The sequence below is a fragment of the Nicotiana tabacum genome, chromosome 20, assembly GCF_000715075.1.
Source record: "Nicotiana tabacum cultivar K326 chromosome 20, ASM71507v2, whole genome shotgun sequence".
In the NCBI taxonomy this organism is placed as follows: domain Eukaryota; kingdom Viridiplantae; phylum Streptophyta; class Magnoliopsida; order Solanales; family Solanaceae; genus Nicotiana; species Nicotiana tabacum.
Window position 1 is genome coordinate 65,404,047 of NC_134099.1, and position 27,496 is coordinate 65,431,542.

The 27,496-nt window shown below is 37.8% G+C and overlaps 1 protein-coding gene and 1 non-coding gene across 3 annotated transcripts; one reads left to right on the top strand and one right to left on the bottom strand.

The window, feature by feature from the left end:
* The first annotated feature begins 21,240 nt into the window (after nt 1-21,240).
* On the top strand, nt 21,241-21,331 carry TRNAY-GUA (transfer RNA tyrosine (anticodon GUA)). The gene is given in 2 exon segments: nt 21,241-21,277; nt 21,296-21,331. It is a non-coding gene; the product is annotated as a tRNA-Tyr (tRNA).
* A 2-nt stretch (nt 21,332-21,333) lies between these two features.
* On the bottom strand, nt 21,334-26,031 carry LOC107824898 (uncharacterized). Of its 2 annotated transcripts, none has more exons than XM_016651707.2 (8): nt 25,873-26,031; nt 25,179-25,481; nt 25,006-25,064; nt 24,597-24,656; nt 24,456-24,525; nt 23,566-23,635; nt 21,791-21,817; nt 21,334-21,695 (listed from the first exon to the last, which is right to left on the bottom strand). In XM_016651707.2, exons 2-8 carry the CDS (start codon nt 25,389-25,391, stop codon nt 21,646-21,648), a joined length of 549 nt encoding a protein of 182 aa, XP_016507193.1. In that variant the 5' UTR covers nt 25,392-25,481; nt 25,873-26,031; the 3' UTR covers nt 21,334-21,645. The 2 variants fall into 2 exon arrangements, with proteins under 2 accessions (XP_016507193.1, XP_016507194.1); XM_016651708.2 differs by having other exon boundaries at nt 25,179-25,494; nt 25,873-26,009.
* Between the last annotated feature and the right edge of the window lie 1,465 nt (nt 26,032-27,496).

A 27,496-nucleotide genomic window follows, 5' to 3' on the forward strand; every position in this document is an offset into this window, starting at 1 on the left:
GACCAGATGGCGTTATATACGTGTATATATGTATGTATATATATGTATATGGGATATGGAAAAGATTATGGCGTTACATACTCACCACCACCTGATCAGTTGGTATACATTGATGATTTTGCCCACAGTGGACAAGATGATATGATGGGATGCCCTCAGAGGCTGATGATGTTAGGAAACATGTACCTATGCACGACATGACATTCATATACATATGCATGATACTATAATTATTTCATGATTTACAAAGTTATTCAGACTTACAGGTTGAGTCATGTACTCCATATTTCTTCCATGTCTGCTATGTATTTATTTATGTGCCTTACATACTCGATATATTTTTCATACTGACGTCCCTTTTTCCTGGGGATGTCGCGTTCATGCTCGCGGGTCCAAATAGACAGGTCGAGAACCTCCCAAGTAGGCTATCAGCTCAGCAGAAGATGTTGGTGCGCTCCATTTGCTTCGGAGTTGCGTGTTTGATTAGTATGATTTAGACATGTATTGTTTGATATGGCGGGATTCTGTCCCGACCTTTATTACATTTATGTACTCTTAGAGGCTTGTAGACATATGTCATGTACGTGAAAGATTGTACGGCCTTATCGCCCTATGTTTTGAGTTTATAAATGATCATGTTGGCCTATTAGGCCCGTATGTCACGTGTATATGATAATGTAATAAGAAAGATATGTTACGTTGGTACTCGGTTGAGTAAGGTACTGGGTGCCCGTTGCGGCCCATCGGTTTGGGTGGAGACAAAAGTTGTATCAGAGTAGTTCTGTCCTAGGGAGTCTACAAGCCGTGTCTAGTAAAGTCTTGTTTATGGGTGTGTCATGCACCACACTTATAAGCAGGAGGCTATAGGGCATTTATGACTGTCACTCTTTCTTCTTACTCTAGATTGTGTGGTAGAGCTTAGTTGTAAGAATTCAAATTTCTAACTTCTATTTTACTCGTAATAAGATGATACTTACATCCATAAAGACGGTTGGTAAAAGACATGGCTATGGAAGAGTTTAGTCAGAGGAACTCGACCTTGCATCTGTCACGACCCAAATCCCAGTCGTGATGGCGCCCAGCACACTACTAGGCAAGCCCGACCATTATTCAACACTTAACCCAATTTATCAAAAATAGCGGAAAGAAATATCAATTAAGCAAGATTAAAGTACTGAAGATTTTAACAAAATACACAATATAATCTCACTAGGACCCGATGTCACGAATCTGAGCCTCTAGAATACAGAATATCATCCTAATACACGGTATATCCAAAGTCCGATAATGCGGAAATAAAGAGATAGGATAGGAGGGAGAAGATCATTGGATGCGAACGCCGTGCAGCTGTCTCGATACTCCCAGAGGCTGGATCTGCTGATCAACTAGATCTACTGAGCCTGAGACTGCCCTGGATCTGCACACAAGGTGCAGGGAGTAAAGTGAGTACTCCGACCCAGTGAGTAATAAAAGTAACTACAGTCCGAAGATAAGAAAATCCAGTACATACACAAAGTAAGCTACAATTCAAATATACAGCAACATATTGAACTGAGCAGCTAAACACCAGTATAAATACAAATACATGAATGCAATGCAATGCATATGATGGTACATTCCAGTCCCCACTGCGGCGTGCAGCCCGAGCCATCCATATTTATTTATTGTCGACGGCGCTCACTAGGGGTGTGTACAGACTCCGGAAGGGCTCCTACAGCCTAAGCGCAATATCTTGGTCAGTCATTGTTACCTGACCGGTCAGCCATTGTTACCTGACCAATTTATATCATACAGTGCCATTGTTACCACTGTTCAAGTATATCATCCAGTGTCATTGTTACCACTATTTCAAGTATATCACACAGTGTCATTGTTACCACTGTTTCAAGTATATCACACAGTGTCATTGTTACCACTGTTTCAAGTATATCACACAGTGTCATTGTTACCACTATTTCAAGTCACTTTATAATCAGTCCAGAAAATAATATAATAAGCCCCTTGGGCATTTACAAAACAGAAGTTCCCAACCCGGAATACATTTAAAAATATCATTTAAGTTTTCAACACTTAGAATTATGGCTGAGTTTGCAAAACAGCATTTAAAACCTTGGACTGAAATTAAATGATATGCAAATCATGCTAAGCAGTAATATCAATCCTCGAAGGATTTTACAAATCGGCACAAGGCCCCAAACATGGCATCAAGCCCAGTAATATCAATGAAGTATGTGTATCAATCACCAGTATAGTATAAACATCACACGGGATGGACCAAGTCACAATCCCCAATAGTATACGACACTGCACTCGCCATGGAGTGAGTTTCACGCCTCAATATAGCATTACGATGTGAAAGTCCGGAGTTTCAAACCCTCAGAACAGCATTTACATCTATTACTCACCTCAAGATGGCCATAAGTCTACTCCGTGATGCCTTTTCCTTTCGAATCGACCTCCTCGCGCGTCGAATCTTTCCAAAACCACAAGGAATATATTACAATAGGCTAAGGGAATATAACCCAATCGAAAAGACTCGAAAAATATCGAAAATCACGAAATTTGCAAAATCCGAGCCCCGGGCCCACTTCTCTAAAAATTACGAAAGTCACATCACCGGATTCCTTGTCTCTCCACGAGTCCGTACATATAAAATTTACCAAAATCAGAGTTCATTTGACCCCTCAAATCACCAAATCTTATTTTCAAATCCCTAGGCCTAAATCCTCAATTTTTCTACAATTTTCATGCTCAAATCCATACATAATTGATGTACTTAACTCAAAATAGGTGAGGATAACTTACCTTCACATTGATGATGAAAATCCCCTCTTGAAGCTCCCCAAAAATCGTCCATACTTTGAAGAAATGAAGAAAAGTGAGCTAAATCCGTGTATAAAAGAATCTGTCTGTGCTTCGTCGAGTTGTACCTTGCACTTGTGCTATACAAGTTGTACATCCTATTAAAATTATTCCTTGTCGGACACCTTCTGTTTAAACACCCATAACGTCTTGTATAAATATCCAAATGACAAACAGTTTGAAGATTTAGAAACTAGACTCAAAGATCTTTAATTTGATAGGTTGTACACCATATAACTCTTTATATATCCCAAGATATGAGCTTCTAAAGTGCATCGTAAATTCTACCGAAATTGCTCCAGTAGCCCTTTTCGATCCATCGTAACTTTCTGAGATGATATCCAAATCGCGAATGGTTTAACTTTCCAAAAACTAGAATGTATGGGATACAACTTTTGTGTTTTGCACTCTTTCTGATTTCTTATAGATTACAAGATATGAGCTTCCAAACTGGACTACTCGCACCTAAAATTTTCTGGGCACAACAGAATTTTCTGCAATTTTTCCTAAGTCCAAAATCACTCCGAGACAACTCTGAAACACTCCCGAGCTCTCGGGGCTCCAAACCAAATATGAATACTGACTCTAAAACATCACACGAACTTACTCGAGCGATCAAATCGCCAAAATAACATCAAAATCAATGATTTGAGCCTTAAATCCAAGAATTCTTTCAAATTTCATAAACTTTCAAATTTTCTGATTTAAGGCCAAAACCCGTCAAACAACGTCCGTTTGTAACCAAACTTTACAGGAAGCGCTTAACCAATATATATGACCTGTACCGGGCGTCAGAACCAAAATACAAGCCCGATACCATTACTTTCTGATCAAATTTCATTTTCATTTTCCTTAAACATTTTCAGAAAATAATTTCACGAAAAAATTCATTTCTCGGGCCTGGGACCTCGGAATTCGATTCCGGAAACATGTTCAACTCCCATATTTTTCTATGGACCTTTCGAGATCGAAAAATCATGGGTCCGGGTCTGTTTACCAAAAATGTTGACCAAAGTCAACTTTAACAATATTAAATATCAAAAATTTTCAAATTTTCCCCATAATTCATATATTTCAACACAAAGATATTCTAGACACACTCCTAAGTCCCAAATAACCTAACGAAGCTATCCAAACCATAAAATTCGCATTTCAAATCCGATATCAAATTTCATAAACCTTCAATTTTCCATCTTTAGCCGAACGACTCCAAAATGACCTACGGACCTCCGAATTCACTTCTGATCGCGCTCCCAAATCAAGAATCACCATACGGAGCTACTCCCAGTCTCGAAATCCCAAACGGACATCAATAACACTGAAATGCATTTTAAACCAAACTGATGCAATTTCTTCTAAAATGCTATCTTCCACAATAGGCGCCAAAACGCTCCCGGGTTATCCAAAACCCGATCCGGGCATACGCCCAAGTCCGAAATCATCATACAAACCTGCTGGAACCTTCGGATCCCAATTTCGAGGTCGTTTACTCAAAATTCCAATCCTAGTTCATTTCTTCAATTTTAAGCTTTCAAAATGAGAATTTCCATTTAGATTTGACTCCAAACTTCCTGAATTTTAATTCTGACCATACACACAAGTCAATATACCTGAGATGAAGCCGCTCATGGCCTCAAACTGCTGAATGACGCGCCGGAGCTCAAAACGACCGGTCGGGTCGTTACAATCTCCCCCACTTAAACATACGTTCGTCCTCGAACGTGATGAGAACTACACTGAAGTAGTCTGAAATCACTTATTTAACACATCATGCACATTCCCATGCTACCACTACTCCGTTGAGCACATTAGCTCGATAATTCTGTAGATATACTTATTTATTCAAGCAAATAAGCCATTAGGCCCAATTCCAACATCCTGAATTTCCCTGCCAAACCTGTTTCCATCATACGACCACCATATCAATCTCCACACGCTGTACCCAAACATGACTGCATAACTTTGCTGAATTCACACTTTGCATCACTTTACTCATAGAACCACAATAACATTCTTTAAACATAATAGTCGAACTTCCACGAATCTGATGCTCCCATTGCATCTCATGATCTACACAGGTCTTGCTCTAGGTTTTTTTTTCAACACCGATACGACTGAAGTGATGTGACGAAATTCACAACCAACTGCTGAATCAACAATTCATTGGATCTACACTCCTGACAAGTACCATTACCTTGTCCCAAATCGAAGAATGATCTTTGCTCTATAATATACTTCATATAATCAGTTTGCACTGACCCCAAATCTAGTAACCTCGTCTCACCCATTACAAACTGCTCAGCCAATAAGCCACCTCAGACATAATCAAAAATCCCACAAGACGCCACAATGTGCCAGTATGCTATCAATTCGAACGCGATACAAAAGGAAGGCGAACTCTAGAAGGAACTACTCAACTCGCACACTAACATAGATTTCCTCAGAAAATAGGGAAACAGAACACACAAAAGCAAATATGGGCACTGAACTGAACATCACACTGTTGCGGCGTGCAACCCGATCCAAACAACATACCCATGGTGGTGTGCCACCCGATCCACATATAGAACTCACATAAGGAGATATACGTCGAGCTGAATAGCTCACCACATCAAAATACCGAATATCGGTCATAAACACACTAAGGTGCATAATATCATTCTCAAGGAAACATATAGCGCTATAGGCTACAAACACAAGCACAACTGAGGTGCGATACATGATCTAAGTCTCATCCTGCTCATATAACATCATCGCTGAGCGGAACCTCAACACATAAAGAATTTACCAAGCTGTCTCACAACTCATACAGTGCAATATATCTTTACAGGAATTAACTGACCACGAAATAAGACCGCGACTATCCTTCCATAAAGAGCGCATTGCTGAAATAAACACAACTGGCCTGACGTAAGGCTCACTTCCACATTTAAATCTATCCACCGACCTCAAGTCGATCCTGATCGTGCCAAGCTAGGCCAATAATCTTTCACAGGTCCATAACCCAATAAACAGAGTGCCCTCCAGGAATAAATTCTCAAATGGATGATATTACCAAAATCCTCATACTTGGTTTAAATTTCTAATTAATCAAGTGACTACATGTCACACTTATACAATATTCCTGTTGGACAAGCTCCCACCATCTTCCGAAATAATTAACGGGTCTGCACATCCAAACCACCGGCTGCACTAACGCTGAAAAGCGATCAAGAATCCCTAACCAGGATGCAAAGCCTTTCTCACAGAACACCGACCTCAGGTGATACTGACGTCAATACCCATCTTACTCAAAACACTGAAACTCATATACTTCTCATCCGAGATCGTGACATCACAGTTATTGACCAAACTGCAACCTTGGTCCTTACTTCAAATTCCATACCACTCACTGCACCTCACGTGCCAATATACGATAGACGCGATTTCTATCACAACTCTGGAACCGCCGATAGGCTAATACTTCATCACATAAGACTTTCCATTTAACTCACTTCAGGAGAACTATAGCAGCGTACAGGCGAATCCTCATAATCGTCGAATATGCCAATCTCTAAGTAGTTGTCCAAGCCACCATAACACTTTCTGGGATCCGCCTACTCATAATAGGCCCTAACAAAAGAATGCTTCAGAATAACATCAATCACTGCGGCCGACAAGCCTCACATGCATAACTCGATCACGCTGAACGAACCGATCACTGACACCAGTATACCAACTCAACTATGGCTAATCAATCTACTTCCTTCCAATTTATCCTTGATTGCCTTAGAAATAATAATATCTCCCTTTAACACCTAACTTATTTCAACCAAACTCACCCCGAGTGACCTTAAATCACGAGACCATGCTGTCTCAAATACCATGACCATTTCATGTCTCTCAAATGCTACACCGCAAGTCAAAACATCATAGAACATTCTGTGCCTTTCTTCATAAGCTGCTTCAAAAGCTTGACTCTTAACCGTACTTATAGACTCAAAATCATTAGGCACCACACTTTACCTCTTGAATTAACTAGGACCGCTATTGAGAGCCACCCAGCTCTGACTTGGCCCCGAATGCAACCAACTCTATTGAATTTTATAACATATGAATACCCTCTCGATAAAGCACCTAGAGGGATCACTTCCCTCGAAGCCTGCACCTATACGAGGCATAAATCATGAATCTTCCCTCAAGTCTGAACATGAGCCAATAAGGCTAACCATAGCATGCATCCAATCAAATTACCACTCATGGTCCTTTTCCGTAGCTGCAATAACCCACCAATACACCAATAACCAGAATTCACGCAGGTAATAAACCGTGCAATCAGCTAATCAACAGCAAGCTCCCCAACTTGGCTCGAAGCCATAGATCACAACACATATACTCTATTGCTGTCGTAATATCATGGTGAGATTAAACTCACTCCATCATAAGCTCGGGGAAACACGAATCATCTGGAATTTTAACTCTTCTGCAATTCTTGCATTTACTCACACAACAGTTAAGTCCACTCTCTAGGCGACCAATTTTTTTTTTTAAGTCCTAAATTTTCAAAAATTTCGGCAGAACCTCCTTTGTAATTGGTCTTATCCACCTGCCAGAGAATCACCAAAACCATCCTAACAACACATCCACAACTTGACAAAGCATCACAATGCATATCAATTACATAAATCTAAATTGATACATGGACATGCGTTGCACCTATTTGAATCATAACACATAGAAAATACCCTTCAACCCTCCATTATTGGGCTATTCAACCAAGTAGGAACATATTCTTCCTTTAATATTTTCGACCTTCAAGGTGGTCTCCTTGACTCAACGATTTTGTCATAATACATTTACAGAAGCGATCTCAGCTCCCAAACTTATCTAACTAGGAGACACGAAAAATATTCTTCACGCGCCCATAACTCGGGCTACTCAACAAATCACAATAAGAAACGAATCACTTAACAGTTCATCTACTATCCAGTAGGCTTCTTTGCCACTACCAAGTCGTACAAATACACCTCGTAACACTAACATACTCACCGCGTGGATATCCAACCGCCATTCCGGCTAACAAGGACAATAATGAACATAGGAGTTCAACACTTGCTCACAAAATCAGCACCTCGGTGCTCAAGCCATTGGCAAAGATTTGGCCTCAAGTCCTCTAGACTGGTCTAACTTCAAACTCACAGAGATTACACCTCGCCCCTCGATCGGGGAATCAAAAGCCATCGAGACACATCTGATACTGAGCGGTCGTTGGTGCATACGATCACGCGGAAGGAATTTAAAAAGTTTCTTTTCAAGCTGAATCAAGGACGCACGATAAGAATTCCAGAATGTGAAGTTTTCCTAAAGGTTCGGCAGCCTCTCGAGGATAAGTATAGACGTCTCCGTACCGATCTGCGAGACTCTACTAAACTAGCTCATGACTCGCGAGACCAAGTAACCTAGGCTCTGATACCAACTTGTCACGACCCAAATCCCGGTCGTGATGGCGCCCAGCATACTACTAGGCAAGCCCGGCTATTATTCAACACTTAACCCAATTTATCAAAAATAGCGGAAAGAAATATCAATTAAGCAAGATTAAAGTACTGAAGATTTTAACAAAATACACAATATAATCTCACTAGGACCTGGTGTCACGAATCTGAGCCTCTAGAATACAGAATATCATCCTAATACACGGCATATCCAAAGTCCGATAATGCAGAAATAAAGAGATAGGATAGGAGGGAGAAGATCAATGTCTGTGAACGCCGTGCAACTACCTCGATACTCCCAGAGGCTGGATCTGCTGATCAACTGGATCTACTGAGCCTGAGACTGCCCTGGATCTGCACACAAGGTGCAGGGAGTAAAGTGAGTACTCTGACCCAGTGTGTAATAAAAGTAACTATAGTCCGAAGATAAGAAAATCCAGTGAATACACAAAGTAAGCTACAATCCGAATATACAGCAACATATGGAACTGAGCAGCTAAACACCAGTATAAATACAAATACGTGGATGCAATGCAATGCATATGATGGTACATTCCAGTACCCACTGCGGCGTGCAGCCCGAGCTATCCATATTTATTTATCGTCGACGGCGCTCACTGAGGGTGTGTGTACAGACTCCGGAGGGGCTCCTACAGTCCAAGCGCAATATCTTGGTCAGTCATTGTTACCTGACCGGTCAGCCATTGTTACCTGACCAATTTATATCATACAGTGTCATTGTTACCGTTGTTCAAGTATATCATCCAGTGTCATTGTTACCACTATTTCAAGTATATCACACAGTATCATTGTTACCACTGTTTCAAGTATATCACACAGTGTCATTATTACCACTGTTTCAAGTATATCACACAGTGTCATTGTTACCACTGTTTCAAGTATATCACATAGTGTCATTGTTACCACTGTTTCAAGTCACTTTATAATCAGTCCAGAAAATAATATAATAAGCCCCTTGGGCATTTACAAAACAGAAGTTCCCAGCCCGGAATACATTTAAAAATATCATTTAAGTTTTCAACACTTAGAATTATGGTTGAGTTTGCAAAACAGCATTTAAAACCTTGGACTGAAATTAAATGATATGCAAATCATGCTAAGCAGTAATATCAATCCTCGAAGGATTTTACAAATCAGCACAAGGCCCAAAACATGGCATCAAGCCCAGTAATATCAATGAAGTATGTGTATCAATCACCAGTATAGTATAAACATCACACGGGATGGACTAAGTCACAATCCCCAATAGTATCAGACCCCGCACTCGCCATGGAGTGCGTGTCACGCCTCAATATAGCGTTACGATGTGAAAGTCCGGAGTTCCAAACCCTCAGAACAGCATTTACATCTATTACTCACCTCAAAATGGCCAAAAGTCTACTCCGCGATGCCCTTTCCTTTCGAATCGACCTCCTCGCGCATCGAATCTTGCCAAAACCACAAGGAATATATTACAATAGGCTAAGGTAATATAACCCAATCAAAAAGACTCGAAAAATATCAAAAATCACGAAATTTGCAAAACCCGAGCCCCGGGCCCACTTCTCTAAAAATTACGAAAGTCATATCACCGGATTTCTCGTCTCGCCACGAGTCCGTACATATAAAATTTACCAAAATCGGAGTTCATTTGACCCCTCTAATCACCAAATCTTATTTTCAAATCCCTAGGCCTAAATCCTCAATTTTTCTACAATTTTCATGCTCAAATCCATACATAATTGATGTACTTAACTCAAAATAGGTGGGGATAACTTACCTTCACATTGATGATGAAAATCCCCTCTTGAAGCTCCCCAAAAATCGTCCATACTTTGAAGAAATGAAGAAAAGTGAGCTAAATCCGTGTATAAAAGAATCTGCATGTGCTTCGTCGAGGTGTACCTTGCACTTGTGCTAAACAAGTTGTACATCCTATTAAAATTGTTCCTTATCGGACACCTTCTGTTTAAACACCCATAACGTCTTGTATAAATATCCAAATGACAAACAGTTTGAAGATTTAGAAACTAGACTCAAAGAGCTTTAATTTGATAGGTTGTACACCATATAACTCCTTATATATCCCGAGATATGAGCTTCTAAAGTGCATCGTAAATTCTGCCGAAATTGCTCCAGCAGCCCTTTTCGATCCATCGTAACTTTCTGAGATCATATCCAAATCGCGAATAATTTAACTTTCCAAAAACTAGAATGTATAGGCTACAACTTTCGTGTTTTATACTTTTTCGGATTTCTTATAGATTACAAGATATGAGCTTCCAAACTGGACTACTCGCACCTAAAATTTTCTGGGCACAACAGAATTTTCTGCAATTTTCTGCAATTTTTCCTAAGTCCGAAATCACTCCGAGACACCTCTGAAACACTCCCGAGCCCTCGGGGCTCCAAACCAAATATGAACACTGACTCTAAAACATCACACGAACTTACTCGAGCGATCAAATCGCCAAAATAACATCAAAATCAATGATTTGAGCCTTAAATCCAAGAATTCTTTCAAATTTCATAAACTTTAAAATTTTCCAATTTAAGGCTGAAACCCGTCAAACAACGTCCGTTTGTAACCAAACTTTACAGGAAGAGCTTAACCAACATATATGTCCTGTACTGGGCGTCGGAACTAAAATACGAGCCTGATACCATTACTTTCTAATCAAATTTCATTTTTATTTTCCTTAAACATTTTCAGAAAACAATTTCACGAAAAAATTCATTTCTCGGACCTGGGACCTCGGAATTCGATTCCGGATACACGTTCAACTCCCATATTTTTCTATGGACCTTTCGAGACCGAAAAATCATGGGTCCGGGTCCGTTTACCAAAAATGTTGACCAAAGTCAACTTTAACAATATTAAATATCAAAATTTTTCAAATTTTTCCCATAATTCATATATTTTAACACAAAGATATTCCGGACACACTCCTAAGTCCCAAATAACCTAATGAAGCTATCCAAACCATAAAATTCGCATTTCGAATCCGATATCAAATTTCATAAACCTTCAATTTTCCATCTTTAGCCGAACGGCTCCAAAATGACCTACGGACCTCCGAATTTACTTCCGATCGCTCCCAAATCCAGAATCACCATACGGAGCTACTCCCAGTGTCGGAATCCCAAACGGACATCAATAACACTGAAATGCATTTTAAACCAAGCTGATGCAATTTCTTCTAAAATGTTATCTTCCACAATAGGCGCCAAAACGCTCCCGGGTTATCCAAAACCCGATCCGGGCATACGCCCAAGTCCGAAATCATCATACGAACCTGTTGGAACCTTCGGATCCCAATTCCGAGGTCGTTTTCTCAAAATTCCTATCCTAGTTCATTTCTTCAATTTTAAGCTTTCAAAATGAGAATTTCCATTTAGATTTGACTCCAAACTTCCTGAATTTTAATTCTGACCATACACACAAGTCAATATACCTGAGATGAAGCCGCTCATGGCCTCAAACTGCTGAATGACACGCCGGAGCTCAAAACGACCGGTCGGGTCGTTACAGCATCATGCTTATGATGAGTAACTGTGAGGTCTTCAGCAGATTATGTGCATGCTGAAAGGTGTAAGCCTCTTGATAAGGAACCTTGAGGCAAGAATATTTATCCAGCTTTATGGTGAAAGACAATGCTTTCAAGAAGTAAAAGAATGAAGGTGAAGAAGGGTATGAGGCGCCCAGTTAATGAAGATTATCAGTATTACAATTACGGTAGAAAAATATAAGCATTAAGAGTTACCCTCAACAGTAACAGAGGTATGTACAATTGGTTGTACCCATCTCAGTTATGCCCTATGGGGGCTAACAGGTGTAGTTTAAGAAAAGGATGGGACATCAGGACCTAACTGGGGTTAGAGTAAACCAAAATGGTGCATGGATTGTTTATGTTAGTTGACATTTCCGAAGGATATTGCAAGTGTGCTAGCAAATCTCCTTGTGAGACACCTAGATGGTACACTTTAAAATAGTGCAGCCAGATATGAGTACTACAAAGACATGCACTATAAGCCTTGAAGGGATACATATTACCTTAGTGTGGCTCGCGCCCCTAGTAAAGCGAGAACGTTAAGCAACTTGAAGAGCCACTGGATGGAGCAAAGGGAAGCTAAAAGCAAAAGAATGTCTTGTTAGAGTTTTCAGAATAAAGTGATAGGCATAAATGTTAGCGGGAAATAAGAAAAGAGTTAATGAAGCATTATGAGTAAGATGTGGTACATGGATGACAACGGTAGATAAAAAGATGGCAATATTACAAAATCTATAGACAAGTGAAGGAAGAGACAAGGGGTGACAGGCCATAGGACAACAAAAGAGTATAGGCCATACAGTCATGTCCTCATTTCGAGAAATAAGTTCGCAACTCTAGCACGATTACCAAGAGGAAAAGTTAGACCCCAGAGTAATAGAAATCAGTATGTGCTGGTGAATAAGATAAACTAAATATGAATTAGGGACTGAGTGATTTGGTAATAGTCAACATCATGAGAATTTTATATCGTATTCCGGCAATAATATGACGGACAACATAAGAAGGTTCATGAGAAATTCAGAGAATGGTCATTCAGGAAGACGTTTCCCTAAAGCAAGCAATATTAGCAAAGTTAAGCTTAAGGGACTGTATGTACTAGTTACATTAAGTGTCACCCTCACGGATAAGGGGATTTGTCATCCTTGGTACAGAAGGATTACCGCAAGGCGAGTAAGGATCATTGATGTTGAGAAATGACGCCAAAAATGAAGAGGTAAAACATCTGTAGGTAGATCCTCGTGGCTTCAACTCTTAGTACACCCCTAAAGGGGGGAATATGGAGTGATGTGGCATTAAGTCCGAACTAAGTGGTTCTAGTGACTATGGAATGGTAAAGGAAGAATGCGATAAATGAAAGAGGAATGAGATGGTACTTATCCAAATCTTACAAATACGCTACGATTCAGGAATAGTGTGCAAGCACGACGTCAAGGAGAGCAAGTAAAGTTTCCTGCCTGAGTTGTTATTAATAAATAAGGAGCTAGTGTGAGACGTAAGTTAAGACAAAGGAAATAACCCAAGAAAGATTACGAGAAATATTGATATGAGAATGGGCCAACGAGTAGTTAGTAATTGGTCAAGAAGATCCCAGTTATGGCTAAATAGGAGGTTACAGACGAGTCATCAGATCGTGTGAGATAAACATAGTAGAACCCAACATGGAGAGTTCAGCCTCGAAGAATATCATTATAATACTTAAGATATATTCAAACAAGAGTCGGGGTAGTTAAAGATACTGTATGAGTGTTACGGGGATAAAAGAAAGTGCCACTGGAAAGGCAATCAAAATATCAGTTCAGAAGCAACCATACAAGCACAAGGGCATGGAAGTAAGCAACTACAGATGATTATAGGCAAGTAAGGACATCAAAAAGATCCGTAATAAGCTCATAGCTTTACGAGAGTCAAGGGTTATCCCTAAGTACTACAACAAAAGACTAGCTGAGGAGATAAGAAAGAAGACTTCAACCTAAGCACAATGACCTAAAGAGGAAATGGTCGTACAATCTCGCAACAACATTGTAAGCATTCCAAAGGAAAGTGTCACCTACCGTGGCTAATGAACGGGAAGTAAGAATTAAAAGTAATATTCCAGATCATATGAGTTGTATGAAAACTCTAGCAAGTGTGGGCATTAAGATAAGCTAAGTATGGGCGCAACAAAAGGGCAGAAAGACCAGGAAAAGTAATAGCTTACGTTGAAAGAAAGCTAAAATGGAATGAAAGAATTATTTGATCAATGATCCAGAGTTAGTACATTATAGATACACTCAAGATTTTGGAGCATTATCCAGACATCATATTTGTTGACAATCATACAGCCATAGAAGACTACGGTATAAGTTAAAAGAAAGAATTGAGCCCAGGGCATAGACAAAAGATTGAATTGTTAAAAGATTGTATCATGGATATTCCATAACGCCCATGAAAAGCTAAGGTAATAGCTGATACCATGAGCCACAGATCGGAAGATAGCTTAAGCCTACGTAAAGACTAATCAGAAGGAAGAGGAAACTAAAGAATTGCATCACTCAAGTAAATTAGGAGTCTGATTATTGGACATAGAAAAATTATAGAAGTTGTGCTTGCGAACATGACAGAATCACTCTTAATATCAGATGTTCAAGAGAAATAACACAACAACCATAATCTGTAATGGATCTACAAGGAACCCAGTTAGAAGAAGTATCAGCCTCATAAGAAGTCAGTATGAAGCTCCCATCAGATTGTGTATGTACCAAAGGTGCGAGTATTATAATAGAGCTTCAAGTTATGGACGTGAATTACACCTAGGTGGAAGGGAGGTCAAGAAAGAGATAGAAGATACGATGCGAGATTTTAAGGTAAGTAAGGTAAATGTGAACAATGTACGAGATACTCAAAGGCAGAAGATTGTGAATAGTCCATACTTTGGATAGAAGGCTATAAGCACGGGGATCCAATAACCGGGAATGATAGCGACATCGTTGGAAGCATGTCTTCCAGCCTATGGTTTCTAAGTACTGAGAGATCTATTTAAGAGAATAGAGCAAAGTTAGAGGCATTGTGATGTCTCGCTTGACGTTCCAGAATAACATAAGAAAATCTATGGTGCAAGCAAGTTGAAGGAAAGTTTATAAACGGATATGTATAGATCGCAAGCTAAAGTATGGTAGAGCGATAAAGTTTTAAGGAAACATGAGTAAGGATGAGGAAAGGCAAGTGAAGAGGTGACGAGAATGGATAAGTCTTTAGGATTAAGCCCATGAAAACAAGAAGAGCAGACAGTTTCTCTATGTTATACAAAGCTCACTATAGCTTTAATGAACTCAAATGAGTCTAAGATTAATAGCATTTAGAAGGAATGAAATGCTGACCTGGTAATAAAATAAGGGTATAATTGTGACAGATACATGATGATGTTTGGGCCTTCATTTGAATAATGATTTGAAAAAAAAAAGAGAAGGAAAAAAGATTTTGCTGGCGGCACAAAATTAGGATAACCCCATAAGATGAATCACATTGAGACACTATGAAATACGATTATGGGAATCACTTCGAATATTCCTTGAGGTAACATAAGCCCTAGGGGCAAAGTAGTACATAAGAAGTTTCAAGTTATCAGTGGTATATTGTAGATCAATATTCAGGTGAATCAATAATAGATGGACTAAAGTCACAAAGTATGAGATGAGATTGGGCCGTCATTCTAAATATGAGTAGTAATGAGGAAGCATTAAAGGACTTAAATTTATACATATGGAATAAACAATAAAAGTAAGATAGGATTTGGTAGTAGACCTCAGCAACGATAAATTAAAGTAAGAGTTATGGCAGTAAATTCATACGGATGGCTAAATGGACCTATGCGATGCGATATAGCAATATTCGTAAATTTAACAAAGTACCGAGCGAAGAACTTCAATATACTCATATATGCCCAAAGAGATATCATATCAAGCTTTACATATAAAACCTAGAGATTGGGCACACTTACAAGGTCAATATTATACAAGCTGTATGATGAAAGGTAGTAACACTTACGAGATTGGAAAGATTCCGACTACAAGTTGTAGTGTGAGAAGGAGGCCTAAGGGGGGAATGCCCTGGACTTTGAACTCATTCACAGAACAGACGCCTAGATGGAAAGAGAAGTTCTAAAGTATTCAAAAGATATAAGTTATGAAAATGATAAGTGCATCAGTCAACATTCGAGGACGAATGTTCCGAACGGGGGAATAATGTTACGCCCCGCAGTATTACGTCGATGTTATGCTCTGCAGTAATATATTATGATGATGTTACCCTCTGCAGTAATATATTACGATGATGTTACGCCTTGCAGTATTACATTACGATGATGTTACGCTTCGTAGTATTAAGTTACGACAGTATTGCACCCAGCAGTATTACATTACGCTGATGTTACGCTTCGCAGTATTAAGTTACAACAATGTTGCACCCAACAGTACTACATTACGGTGATGTTATGCTTTGTAGTATTAAGTTACGACGATGTTGCACCTTGTAGTATTGTACGTTGGATTTGTCGTAAGGTAATTGACATCAGTTCAAGTAAAAGATTATTTGGAGATTATAAGGATTATGCTATTTCACAAGTGATGAATAAATTCATAAAGGTGAAAGGGGAAGCAAGTCAAAAAAAATGAATTTTTCGTCCAAGTTTGGCATATTTGGGTAAAATATGGCCCGAGCTAAAATATCCGGTATTTATGGACTAGTGACATGCAATGTACTACATGCACATGCTAGAAAGGTATATAAGATATGTGAAAAGAGAGTAATATTTTATGTAAGTGGGAATAATTCTAAATTTTTTGGGTAATTAGTTAATTATCGGGTAACGGGACATTACCCGATTAACTAATAAGTGGATAAAAACTTAATAATTATCCCCCACCCCACGTGGCAACTAGCCGCATTATCAAGAAATGACTAAGTCATTCCTTGATTAGGTGTCAAATGAATAACAAGTTCCTTCCATTCTTTCCAAGACTTTATTCAAGTTTTTCCAATCCATTCCATTTTAAAAGACTTTACATTTAAAGTCTTAGGAACAGAACTTTGATTTCTATAATTCAAACTCCAAAATCACCCTCATTTTAAAGGCTTTGCAACAGAACTTTGTTTTCTAAAATTCAAACTCCAAATCACTTTCATTTTAAAGGCTTGCAACAAAACTTTGCCTTGTGAATTAATTTCGTTCAAGTGTCAAAGGAAGCAAAATTTCGTTCACAAGATTTAAAGAAGTAGAAGCTTCATTTCATGCAAATAATTCAAGGAACAGGTATGTTAAGGCTATCTCTTCTTTCTTTTGGCATGATCCATACGATATGAACGAAACGTACGAATGCACAAATCCATAAATGACTCTATTCATAAAAGTATTAGAGATATCTATATTCTTGAATTTTCATGTGTCATAATATTTTATATCTGCTCATGGGTCTAAAAAAACGAAAGTTGAAAAGAGTTTACTTTATGATATTACTCAAAGGTAAAATGGTCTTATGACATTCCGAAAGATTTTATTAACGTACTTCTCATGCATTGCATTCATGTACATTGACCAGTGACCGAATGGCGTTATATACGCGTATATATGTATGTGTATATATGTATATGGGATATGGAAAAGGTTATGGCATTATATACACACCATCACCTGATCAGCTGATATACGTTGATGATTTTGCCCACAGTGGACAAGATGATATGATGGGATGCCCTCAGATGCTGATGATGTTAAGAAACATATACATATGCACGACATGACATACACATATGCATGATACTATAATTATTTCATGATTTACAAAGTTATTCAGACTTACAGGTTAAGTCATGTACTCCATATTTCTTCCACGTCTACTAGTACTTATTTATGTGCCTTACATACTCGGTACATTTTTTGTACTGACGTCCCTTTTGCCTGGGAACGCTGCGTTTCATGCCCGCAGGTCCAGATAGACAGGTCGAGAGCCCCCCAAGTAGGTTATCAGCTCAACGAAAGATGTTGGTGCGCTCCATTTGCTTCGGAGTTGCGTGTTTGGTTAGTATGATTTAGACGTCTATTATTTGGTATGGCGGGACTCTGTCCCGACCTTTATGACATTTATGTACTCTTAGAGGCTTGTAGACATATGTAGTGTATGTGAAAGATTGTACGGCCTTGTCGACCTATGTTTTGAGTTTATAAATGATCATGTTGGCCTATTAGGCCCGTATGTCACGTGTATATGATGATGTAATAAGAAAGATATGTTACGTTGGTACTCGGTTGAGTAAGGTACCGGGTGCCCGCTGCGGCCCATCGGTTTGGGTCGTGGCAGATTTTGATGACGATTTTCACTATATGGATTGGGGTAAGTATTTTCTACTTGATTTTGATTATACTCCATGATTCCATCTTCGGTTTTAGCATTTGAATGATGATTTTAGAAGAGAAATTGAGGGGTTTTGTCTAAATTTTTCTAAAGTGAATATTTGAGATTTGAATACCGATTCGGAGTCAGATTTGAATGAAATTGGTATGGTTGGTCTCATAGTCGAATGGGTTGCCAGAATTTACAGATTTTTTCGGGTTTCGAGGTACGAGCTCGGGTTTGACTTTTTGGTTGACTTTGGGCTTTTGATAAAAAATTCAACATTTATCGATTAGGTTTGTTTCCTTTGGCATTATTTAATATTTTTTAGTTTCTTTTGGCTAGTTTCGAGTCGTTCGGAGGTTGATTTGCATGTGATGACATTTCTAGAGTGTTGTTTGGCTTGCCCAATATTTAATTTGGCTTTTGAGGTAAGTAACATTTATAAACTTGGAATTGAGGGTAATTATCCCTGGGAACCATGTTATTGTGATGTGTTGAGGTGACGCACATGCTAGGTGACGGTGTGCACCGGAGTTATCATGATTCAACTTGACTTTTAGACTATTATCAAACTTGTTCTGCTATCACATCATATTATATATGTTTTTTCCCCTACTTGTTTGATTATTTGAGCTATGATTTATGTTAAAAATCATCTTTAGGCTATGTGCTTATTCAATTGAGACCTAATGAGGCTATTTCTGTTGTTTTGAGTTATCTGATTTAACTGTAATTATATACTTAGTCATGGTTCTTCATTTGTATATCATATCTCAGTCTATGTTCATCATTCATCGCTACATCACACGTTATCATTCTTTTTCCATATGTGGAGTAGTTGGGCTAGATAGTATATAGTAATTGATGACTTGACATGTATATAAACATAAAGACGTACTTTCATCATGCTAATTGGTAAACGGAGATTCTTATCTGGTGTTGTCAATTGAAAATACAATCTGCTGATAAACTCATGTTTAGTTGATTTTTAGATGTAATATCTGGACTTGACTGTTATACCTGAAAAGCATGTCTACTTTTTCGTAATTATGATCGAGCTGAGTATAATATCTTTTGAGCTATTACTTTTACCGTCTTCATTTGTCGAGGGTCTATTAGAAACAACATCTCTATCTCTATGAGGTAGGGGTAAGGTCTGCGTACACACTACCCTCCCCACACCCCATTTATGGGATCAAACTAGGCTTGTTGTTGTTGTTGTACTTTTACTGTCTTCATTATATTATTATGAGTTAATATTGGCTATTGGTGTTGGACACTGACCTTCTTCCTAGCTCGTCATTGCTTTCAACCTAAGGTTAAGTTTGTTACTTACTGAGTACATGGGGTCGGTTGTACTCGTACTATATTTCTGCACCTTGCATGCAGATTTTGGGGTTGATGCTGCTGTGTATGGCGGGAGCTGGCATTGAAGATGTACCTCCGTTCCGGTTATAGCCGCACCTTGTTCTTGGTAGATTTAGATTTATAAATCTGTTTATGTATATTTCAAATAGATGATGTATTTATTTCGTACCAGCTTTGTAAATTCTAAGTTTTAGAAGCTCATGACTTGTACAACTAATCTTTGAAATTTTGTATAGAAAGCTCAGTTATTTCATTTATTGATTCTCGTTATCCTATTTGAGTTGTGTTGTCTACCATTTGGCTTACCTAGTGGGTTGGGTTAGATGTCATCACGACTAGCTAGATTTTAGGTCGTCACCCCTATACACCCTATGTCAATGGGTCGTTTACTCTGCACGGACCTGATGCTCGGCCGTGTCCGATCCTGGGTGCACCATTCGTCCTCCCCGAGCTCTGAGACGTGGAACCCCTCGTCTTTACTCGAGGTCATGTTAGATCGTGCTTCCTTCTCGTTTCTTTACCGGAAAATCGGGGGTAACTTTATCCCCGATTTTACCCCTACACAAATATTTTCATTTCCATTCACCTTTAATGCTACCAGTTGAACAGAAAAACAAGTAATTTAGCACTAAGTAAGCTTTTGATATTTAATGTATACGTGACTTATGTGTAAAGGTTTTCTTTACGTATAAAATATATCGGAAAAATGCTTAAGTACCCCCTGATCTATACCCGTATTTTCAACTACACACTTTTTCTTTGCGGGAATCTTATTACCCCCCTAAACTTATTTTAAATGTAACTATTTGCACCTTTAACGCTGACAACCAAACTCTTGGCAAGTGGTGAGCTACACGCGCCCCCACATGTATTTTTAGTACTTTTTTTGTTCTTTATTCTTTTTCTTATCCTTTTTTTCTTATTTCTTATTATTCTCATTTTTTTTTAGTTATTTCATTCTCTTTCTTTTTGTTTTGGTCACCGGCGGCATAAAATGGTGGTCGTCGGAATTTCACAAACCATTTTTTCCGGCGATTTTTTTTTCCGGCGACAGATTTTTATCCCAATCTAAGTAAGTTTTGTTTTATATATATATATATATAATTTCTTGAAAGTGTAATTTATGTGTGGGAGGAAGAGCAAAAGAAATAAAAACGAATATAAGCTGAGAAAACTTTTTCCAGTTAAAATTTCAATAATCATTTTTTTCTGGCGTGGGAAGGTTTTCCGATGATGAATTTTTTCCCCCAAATCTGAGTGTATTTTGCTTTGCTTACGAATGGATCTTTTTGAGAATTTAAATTGTGTGTGAAAAGAAAAAATGGAAGAAAAACGGTTAGACAAAGTCGCCGGTGAATGAATATCGGCCGGAATTAGAGAAGAAACAAAAAAAAAGTAAAAGAAAAAAGACAAAGAAAAAGGAAAAGGAAAAGAAAAAAAAGTAAGAAAAAAGGTCACGTCAGCGTTAAGGGTGCAAATAATTACATTTAAAATAAGCTTAGGGGTAATAGGATTTCCGCAAAGAAAAAGTGTGTAGTTAAAAATCCGGAAATAGGTCAGGGGGTACTTATGCATTTTCCCAAATATATCCAAGTGAAGCAAGCTATTCTACATCCGACCTTAGCTCAGTTGGTAGAGCGGAGTACTGTAGACAGTTAATAGCTAGCTAATCCTTAGGTCGCTGGTTCGAATCCGGTAGGTTGGATATTATCTTATAAGTTTTCTCTATTTTTTTCCCCACAGAAACTAATAATCTTCTTAGTTCAAAAAAGACGAATTACAAAATGTTTGGGACTAATAAATAAAAGAGAGAAGAATTAGCGTCAGAATTATAAAGCTGGACCTCACATTTCGTCTCTTGCATTGCACGTTAGAAATGTTATGCAGCTTAAAAGGAGCAACAAATATTTTCATCATCAGTTGAAAAAAGTTTGCAACACCAGGGCAGTAGATGAATTTCCAATAATGGTGATTTCTCATTCTAGTTCCATAATGCAGAGGACCTTAACGTGACTGCCGCTACAAAAGCTTCAATCCGCCAGTTATGTCGTCAACTAAATCAGCTGGTCCTGCACATGCATAGCCACAACACAATCAGAATTGGGACTCCATGTATAAATCGTTTAATATTCCGTGGGTTATTATTAAGGATTGGGAAACTTACCAAGTACAGCCATCACTGTCCTCGAGTCTGCAGGTAAAAAAGAGGGAAAGACAATAAGCACCTTTGCTGGAGCAAATGACAAGGCAATGTAAATGGTAAAAACGTACTTTGAAGTTATAAAATAAATTCATTGCTATCCAATGGTTTGGATTGATATTTACTTTAGCTATATTGATACTAAAAAGTAAGATACAAACATTATTTTTCCCAACACTTAGTACAACAAGGACTTTTGAACAAAAAGTGATTGGTTTTGGAAAAATTCAGCATCATTTCAGTGGAAAATAGATACCGCCGTAAATGGTGGAGGTTGATGTTCTCTATGGTTATCAGCATTCCTGCTCTCTAACGGTCAAACTTCAGTATCATTTTCAATGGTAAGCAAAATCCCCTGTTTAGGCAGTTATAACACCTTATTGCTCCGACAAACAGTCGTGCATGTAAACTGTTCTATTCATGTTATTATAACTGATCCTAGTAGTCGTAACTCCTAAGGTCTCCATATGTGACTTGTAAGTCTTTTTACCAAGTAACGTTATTACGTTTTATATCCATACGATGCTGCTAACAAAGAAAAATATATCTATAACAGGTAAGGACATTATACTCAAATAATTTGTGCCCTCCAATAACAATACTGAATATCTGTGTTTTTTTAATATCCCACTTGTGGGAATATACTGGGTTGTTATTGTTGTTGGTGTCCGGGCCAACACGTCGACTAATTTTACGAGATACCTGTCACCTCCCACTAGCAACATGTACCAGGTAACTCTGTCCATCAAGGCTTGTCCATCAAGGCTTGGACAGATGATGCTAACCTGAGACCTCATGGATCTCACCCACTTCATAGACCACTAGGCCACACTCTTGGGTGCATTGAATATCTGTGTTTTTCTAATTAATATAGACAAGAACACACTGTCTACAACTACAAATTGACATACTTCATTGCTACTATCCACCACCAGAAGATGAAGTTGCGCTGCGATAAACATAAACCAAGGAAGTTATGATGTACAAGGCAAAGCCACCACAACACTAGCTGCTGGAAACTGTACCAACCATCTATTTTCAACCTTTCATGTTTACGCATGCTTTTATATTGATTTATAATGGTAACTTCCTTTCATGTTTACATTATTCTGAAAAGAAATTAACAAGCTCTTTCCGCATAGACCAGATGAACTGAAACCAAGACAACTTCACTGTCTAACCATAAAGAGAGGGAGACGGAGATCAATAGTAAAGCAAGAGACGTGTTAACATGCCAAGGAGGGAATAGTTTAGTGGCAGAATGCCATTAGTGAAGTTCAACTTAAGGGTGTTTCTTGATTCTCCTTTCATCATGAAAGCAAGGATAGAGAGCTAGTGCTATTCCGGTAGCTAACACTTTTCTTTTGGGGAAAAAAAGAAGAAGAAAGAAGATGGGCAAAAGTGGAGAAGAAGCTGCAGAAGCTCTTCATATAACAGTCATAAACCTATTGATTAGGAATCATGCATAAAAGCAAACATGTTGAATAGATTCACTTAAATTTTAAGTATCAACATAGTCATTTTTTGTAGACTTTGAATACCAAGCTCCACTAACAATTCAGGAAATCCAAGAGGGTGTGTTGAAAGATGCAACAATGAAAGCCTTATGCACTAGGTCATCAATCATCATTGCTAATTACACTCCAAGTATTTTCATGTGGGCAAGATTAAAAAAGGTCTATCAAATCCACTCAAAAGCAAACAACATCATGAAAGAGGCGATTATGTCTCTAACTCACTTGGCGCAATTTGTGTTCTCCCAGAATCAATTGTAATATGTGTTGGTATATTAAGTGATTTTGCCCTTTCCTGTGGCAAAATGAGAAATTCAGAGAGCAACCAACCAGAATAGGATAAATAGTTACATTTAGTAAATTAAAACAAGTAGGTCTAAACAAAGAACAGAACATAAGGTATTCGAAAGGCTGCAGATAACGGGCTCCTTTATTGACCAGGAGGTTTACATAAATTACACTAAGAAGAACTAAACTCTATTTGTGGAAGCAAAGAAAGGAATGTTTCATGTTCCCACCGAGAGGATATTTGCCAACTTCATCCACCAGACAATGAAATTTCCTGGCATCAAGGATGGAAACAGTGTCCCTGGCAGCAATCCAAGCATATGAGATCTTTTGAAGCAGTACCACATGAGCAGATCAAAGCAATGGAGAAAAGTTTAAGCATTCGGGATGGTAATTTTGTCTTTTTTCTCCTGTTTGGGGCAAAGTCAAATTGTATTTCTACACGCATAAGGGAAATCATACAACATACATATCCATCACAAGTGAAAAAAAAAAAAACAAGACCAGAAAAGTTCACAACAAGCAACAAACCTAGACCAAAACAGATTGTACGTCCACTACAAGATTGGATAACGAAAATCTAAAAGAGAAGCATATTCATAATGGTAATCCTACAATAAAATAACTGACGCAATATTTCGATGTTTAAGTTGGTGCTCATAGACAGTGCTCACTACTTCAGATTCATGACCAAAAATAAAAATAAAAATAATAAAGTTACTATAACCAAGCAAGAAGGCAGAGTACATCACAGATATTTCAAGAGCACAAATTATTGGGACATGGTATGTCCTACAGCAGTGATAGCATAACTAAACTATACATACTTGCAAAAGCAACATATCTTCCTCCCTTTCAATCTTCACCACAACCTTCACCTGTCCACACATCTCCCATCTGCATAGACAAATTTCACGATAAATAACACTTCTATATCAACCTAACTTGATATGTCTCTTAAAAATTACCTGTTTAAAGCTTTTGGCGCCCTATTATGGAGCTTTTTGTAGAGACCTAAAGTTGCATGACTAAACAACCATATACCAATTCAACCAAAAGTTAGAACAAATTAGTGGAACATAGCCAATAAATGTTGGAACACCAATTTGTATTTGTACTCAGAAACACCCAAATGAAAGAGAAACTTTAAAACACAACAAAACTACAGGGTGCTGACATTTCAGGAGGCTTTCATGCACTGAAACATCAAATATCAACAAATATGAATAAGTGACTTTGATTCGAGATGGAATCACCTTGTGGTTTTCAAATAATGCAGATTAATTTTCTCAATGATGCACTTACATATGAAAGTTATCTAGATAACTTATAAAGATACCTATAAACCAGCAAAGGCGGCAAGAATGAATCAACTACCTGCATTGTGCAGCTATTTTCCCTTTCCCCATCTTCAAGTCATTCCTGACTACCAAAACCTGCAGACAATTAGAAATTATGGTTCATCCTTAATCTTCTAATATACAACATACCTTCGCCCGTGGTACATTGATTTGGCGCAAACATAAATATGGAGAGAGAAGAGAAGAGACCATTTTGAAATTTTCAAGGATCTCGGCCAGTCTTTCAACTTCAAGAGGTGGCTTGACCCCTTTTTTCTTTTTCCCATCAATTAGAGTTTCAGTGTCACCAGATGCTTTGTTTGACAGAGAAGTGCGAGAAGAGTGGCGCACACCAATAATATAACCCAAAGCAAGACATCCTGCTCCAAGTATTATGGCGCTAAGCCATGCCATGTCTATCATATTCAAAATTGAAGACAGTAACCTTCTGGTATTTAAGGTCCAACAGATATCAAGCTGATGACCAATGTGTCTGTTCTTGTATCCACTCACCTAAAAAATGCAACTTTTACTGAGAACTTTAGTTAACTGTACAATTCAAAGTGTTACCCTTACTGCAAAGTCAACTTCTAGTATCAGACAGGGAGCAGAACAAAAGCTTTTTTATTTTCTTTAAATTAAGTATTTAACCTGAAAAATAAACTATGTGTCACCTACTTTTATGCCCAACCAAACTGGAAAATGATACAGAAAAAATGATGGCCAAAGTAGGCATTTTCACATGGCAAACATTTTCCTCCAACCAAAACACACAAAGATTAAACCTTAAATCTACCATGAATTAATTATCGGGCCTCCTAATAATTGATTCTCAGCCAACATACAAATCCAATGAAAGAATGACTGAGTTACTTCCGAGATTTGATACAAAGAACAAGTGTACCTGTAAAGTGCAGGAACCAAAGCTGCATTGATAGGCTAATCAATTGATCGGAGAGCTCTAGGCTGAGTTGTACATGGATGGCTGAGCAAAATTTCCGAACGGCGAGAGAGAGGAGAAAGTTTGAGGCTTCACGAATGAAACAGCCAATGCGGTTGTTATGGTTCAGTAGCCAAGCCCCAGGTATTACGACATGGGCAGTAAGCCCGTTTCCGGGAAGTAAAGCCCAATAAAACCCATTATCTCATAGGTTTTATTCATAGGATTTTTTCCTAACTATACCATATGAAACCTTATTACCAAATATGTGCATACTTTGTAAATTACCCGTCCAATCCACAATTTTCCGATAATTTCTGTACCATTTGTTTAATACACGATTAATTGGGCAAAATCTTCCATAATTAACGCGCTAAAAATCAGGAAAAAATCTTGTGATTGATTGAGTACATTAAATTCAAGTTTTGAACGGAAAGGAGATTTTTGTTCTTCATCTTCATCTTCATCTGTTCTTCCATATATTTTCCACCATTGATAGCCATTAAAAAGCTTGAAAGCTTTGAATTCAAATTTGAGTTTTCAAAAATCATTATTTGTTTGGATTGGGTGTTGTTGAAAATAATTGAGAATATGGTTTGGAGTTTATATCTCAATTTTGAGGGGTTTTGGTGAAGATTAGACTTGGTTTTGACTGAATTTCAGATTGAAACTCGAAGAAGAAGAAGAAGAAGAAGAAGAAGAAGAAGAAGAAGAAGAAGACATATTGCAGAAATTGTAGATAAATTGTAGTTAAATTGTAGATTATTTGTATTCTGATTGTAGATGCTTTATTTTCTGTTTTCATAAATAAAAAACTGCTAAAACTTCTACAAATCTTCTGAAAAAACGCAATTATGTCAAAAATCACAATTATGCTACAATTGGATGGGAATTGGGATATAAAAATTTAATGTACCCAATTTGTAGCTATTTTGTAGATAAATTGTAGATTATTTGTATTCTAATTGTAGGTGCTTTGTTTTCTGTTTCACACATCAAAAACGACTAAAACTTCTACAAATCTTCTGAAAAAACGCAATTATGTCAAAAATCTCAATTATGCTACAATTGAATGGGAATTGGGATATTAAAATTTAATGTACCCAGTTTGTAGATATTTTGTAGATAATCTGTAGATTTTCAACATAGATTGTAGTTTAATTGTAGTATAAATGTAGTAATTATGTAGATACCCTTACAAATAATACTATTTTATACATACTTAAAATTGATTTGTAGTATATTTGTAGAATTTTGGTAGATGAAGAGAAAAATTTTGTAGTCAACATGTGCAAAGATGTATTTAGTTCAAATTCTGATCAATCCAACTGTAACTACAATTTATCTACAATTTCTGCAATATGTCTTCTTCTTCTTCTTCTTCTTCTTCGAGTTTCAATCTACAATTCAGCCAAAACCAAGTCTAAATCTTCACCAAAACCCCTCAAAATTGAGATATAAACTCCAAAACATATTCCCAATTATTTACAACAACACACAATCAAAACAAATAATGATTTTTGAAAACCCAAATTTGAATTCAAAGATTCAAAGCTTTTTAATGGCTGTCAATGTTGGAATTGTTGCT

Excerpts from the sequence above, each read along its gene's own strand:
- LOC107824898 (XM_016651707.2), bottom strand. The coding sequence starts at position 25,391 with ATGATAGACATGGCATGGCTTAGCGCCATAATACTTGGAGCAGGATGT. Across the intron at positions 23,636-24,455 it reads AAGATATGTTGCTTTTGCAA|GAAAGGGCAAAATCACTTAA; the intron begins GTATGTATAGTT and ends ATTTTGCCACAG. Across the intron at positions 21,818-23,565 it reads GAGAACACAAATTGCGCCAA|ACTCGAGGACAGTGATGGCT; the intron begins GTGAGTTAGAGA and ends TTTTACCTGCAG.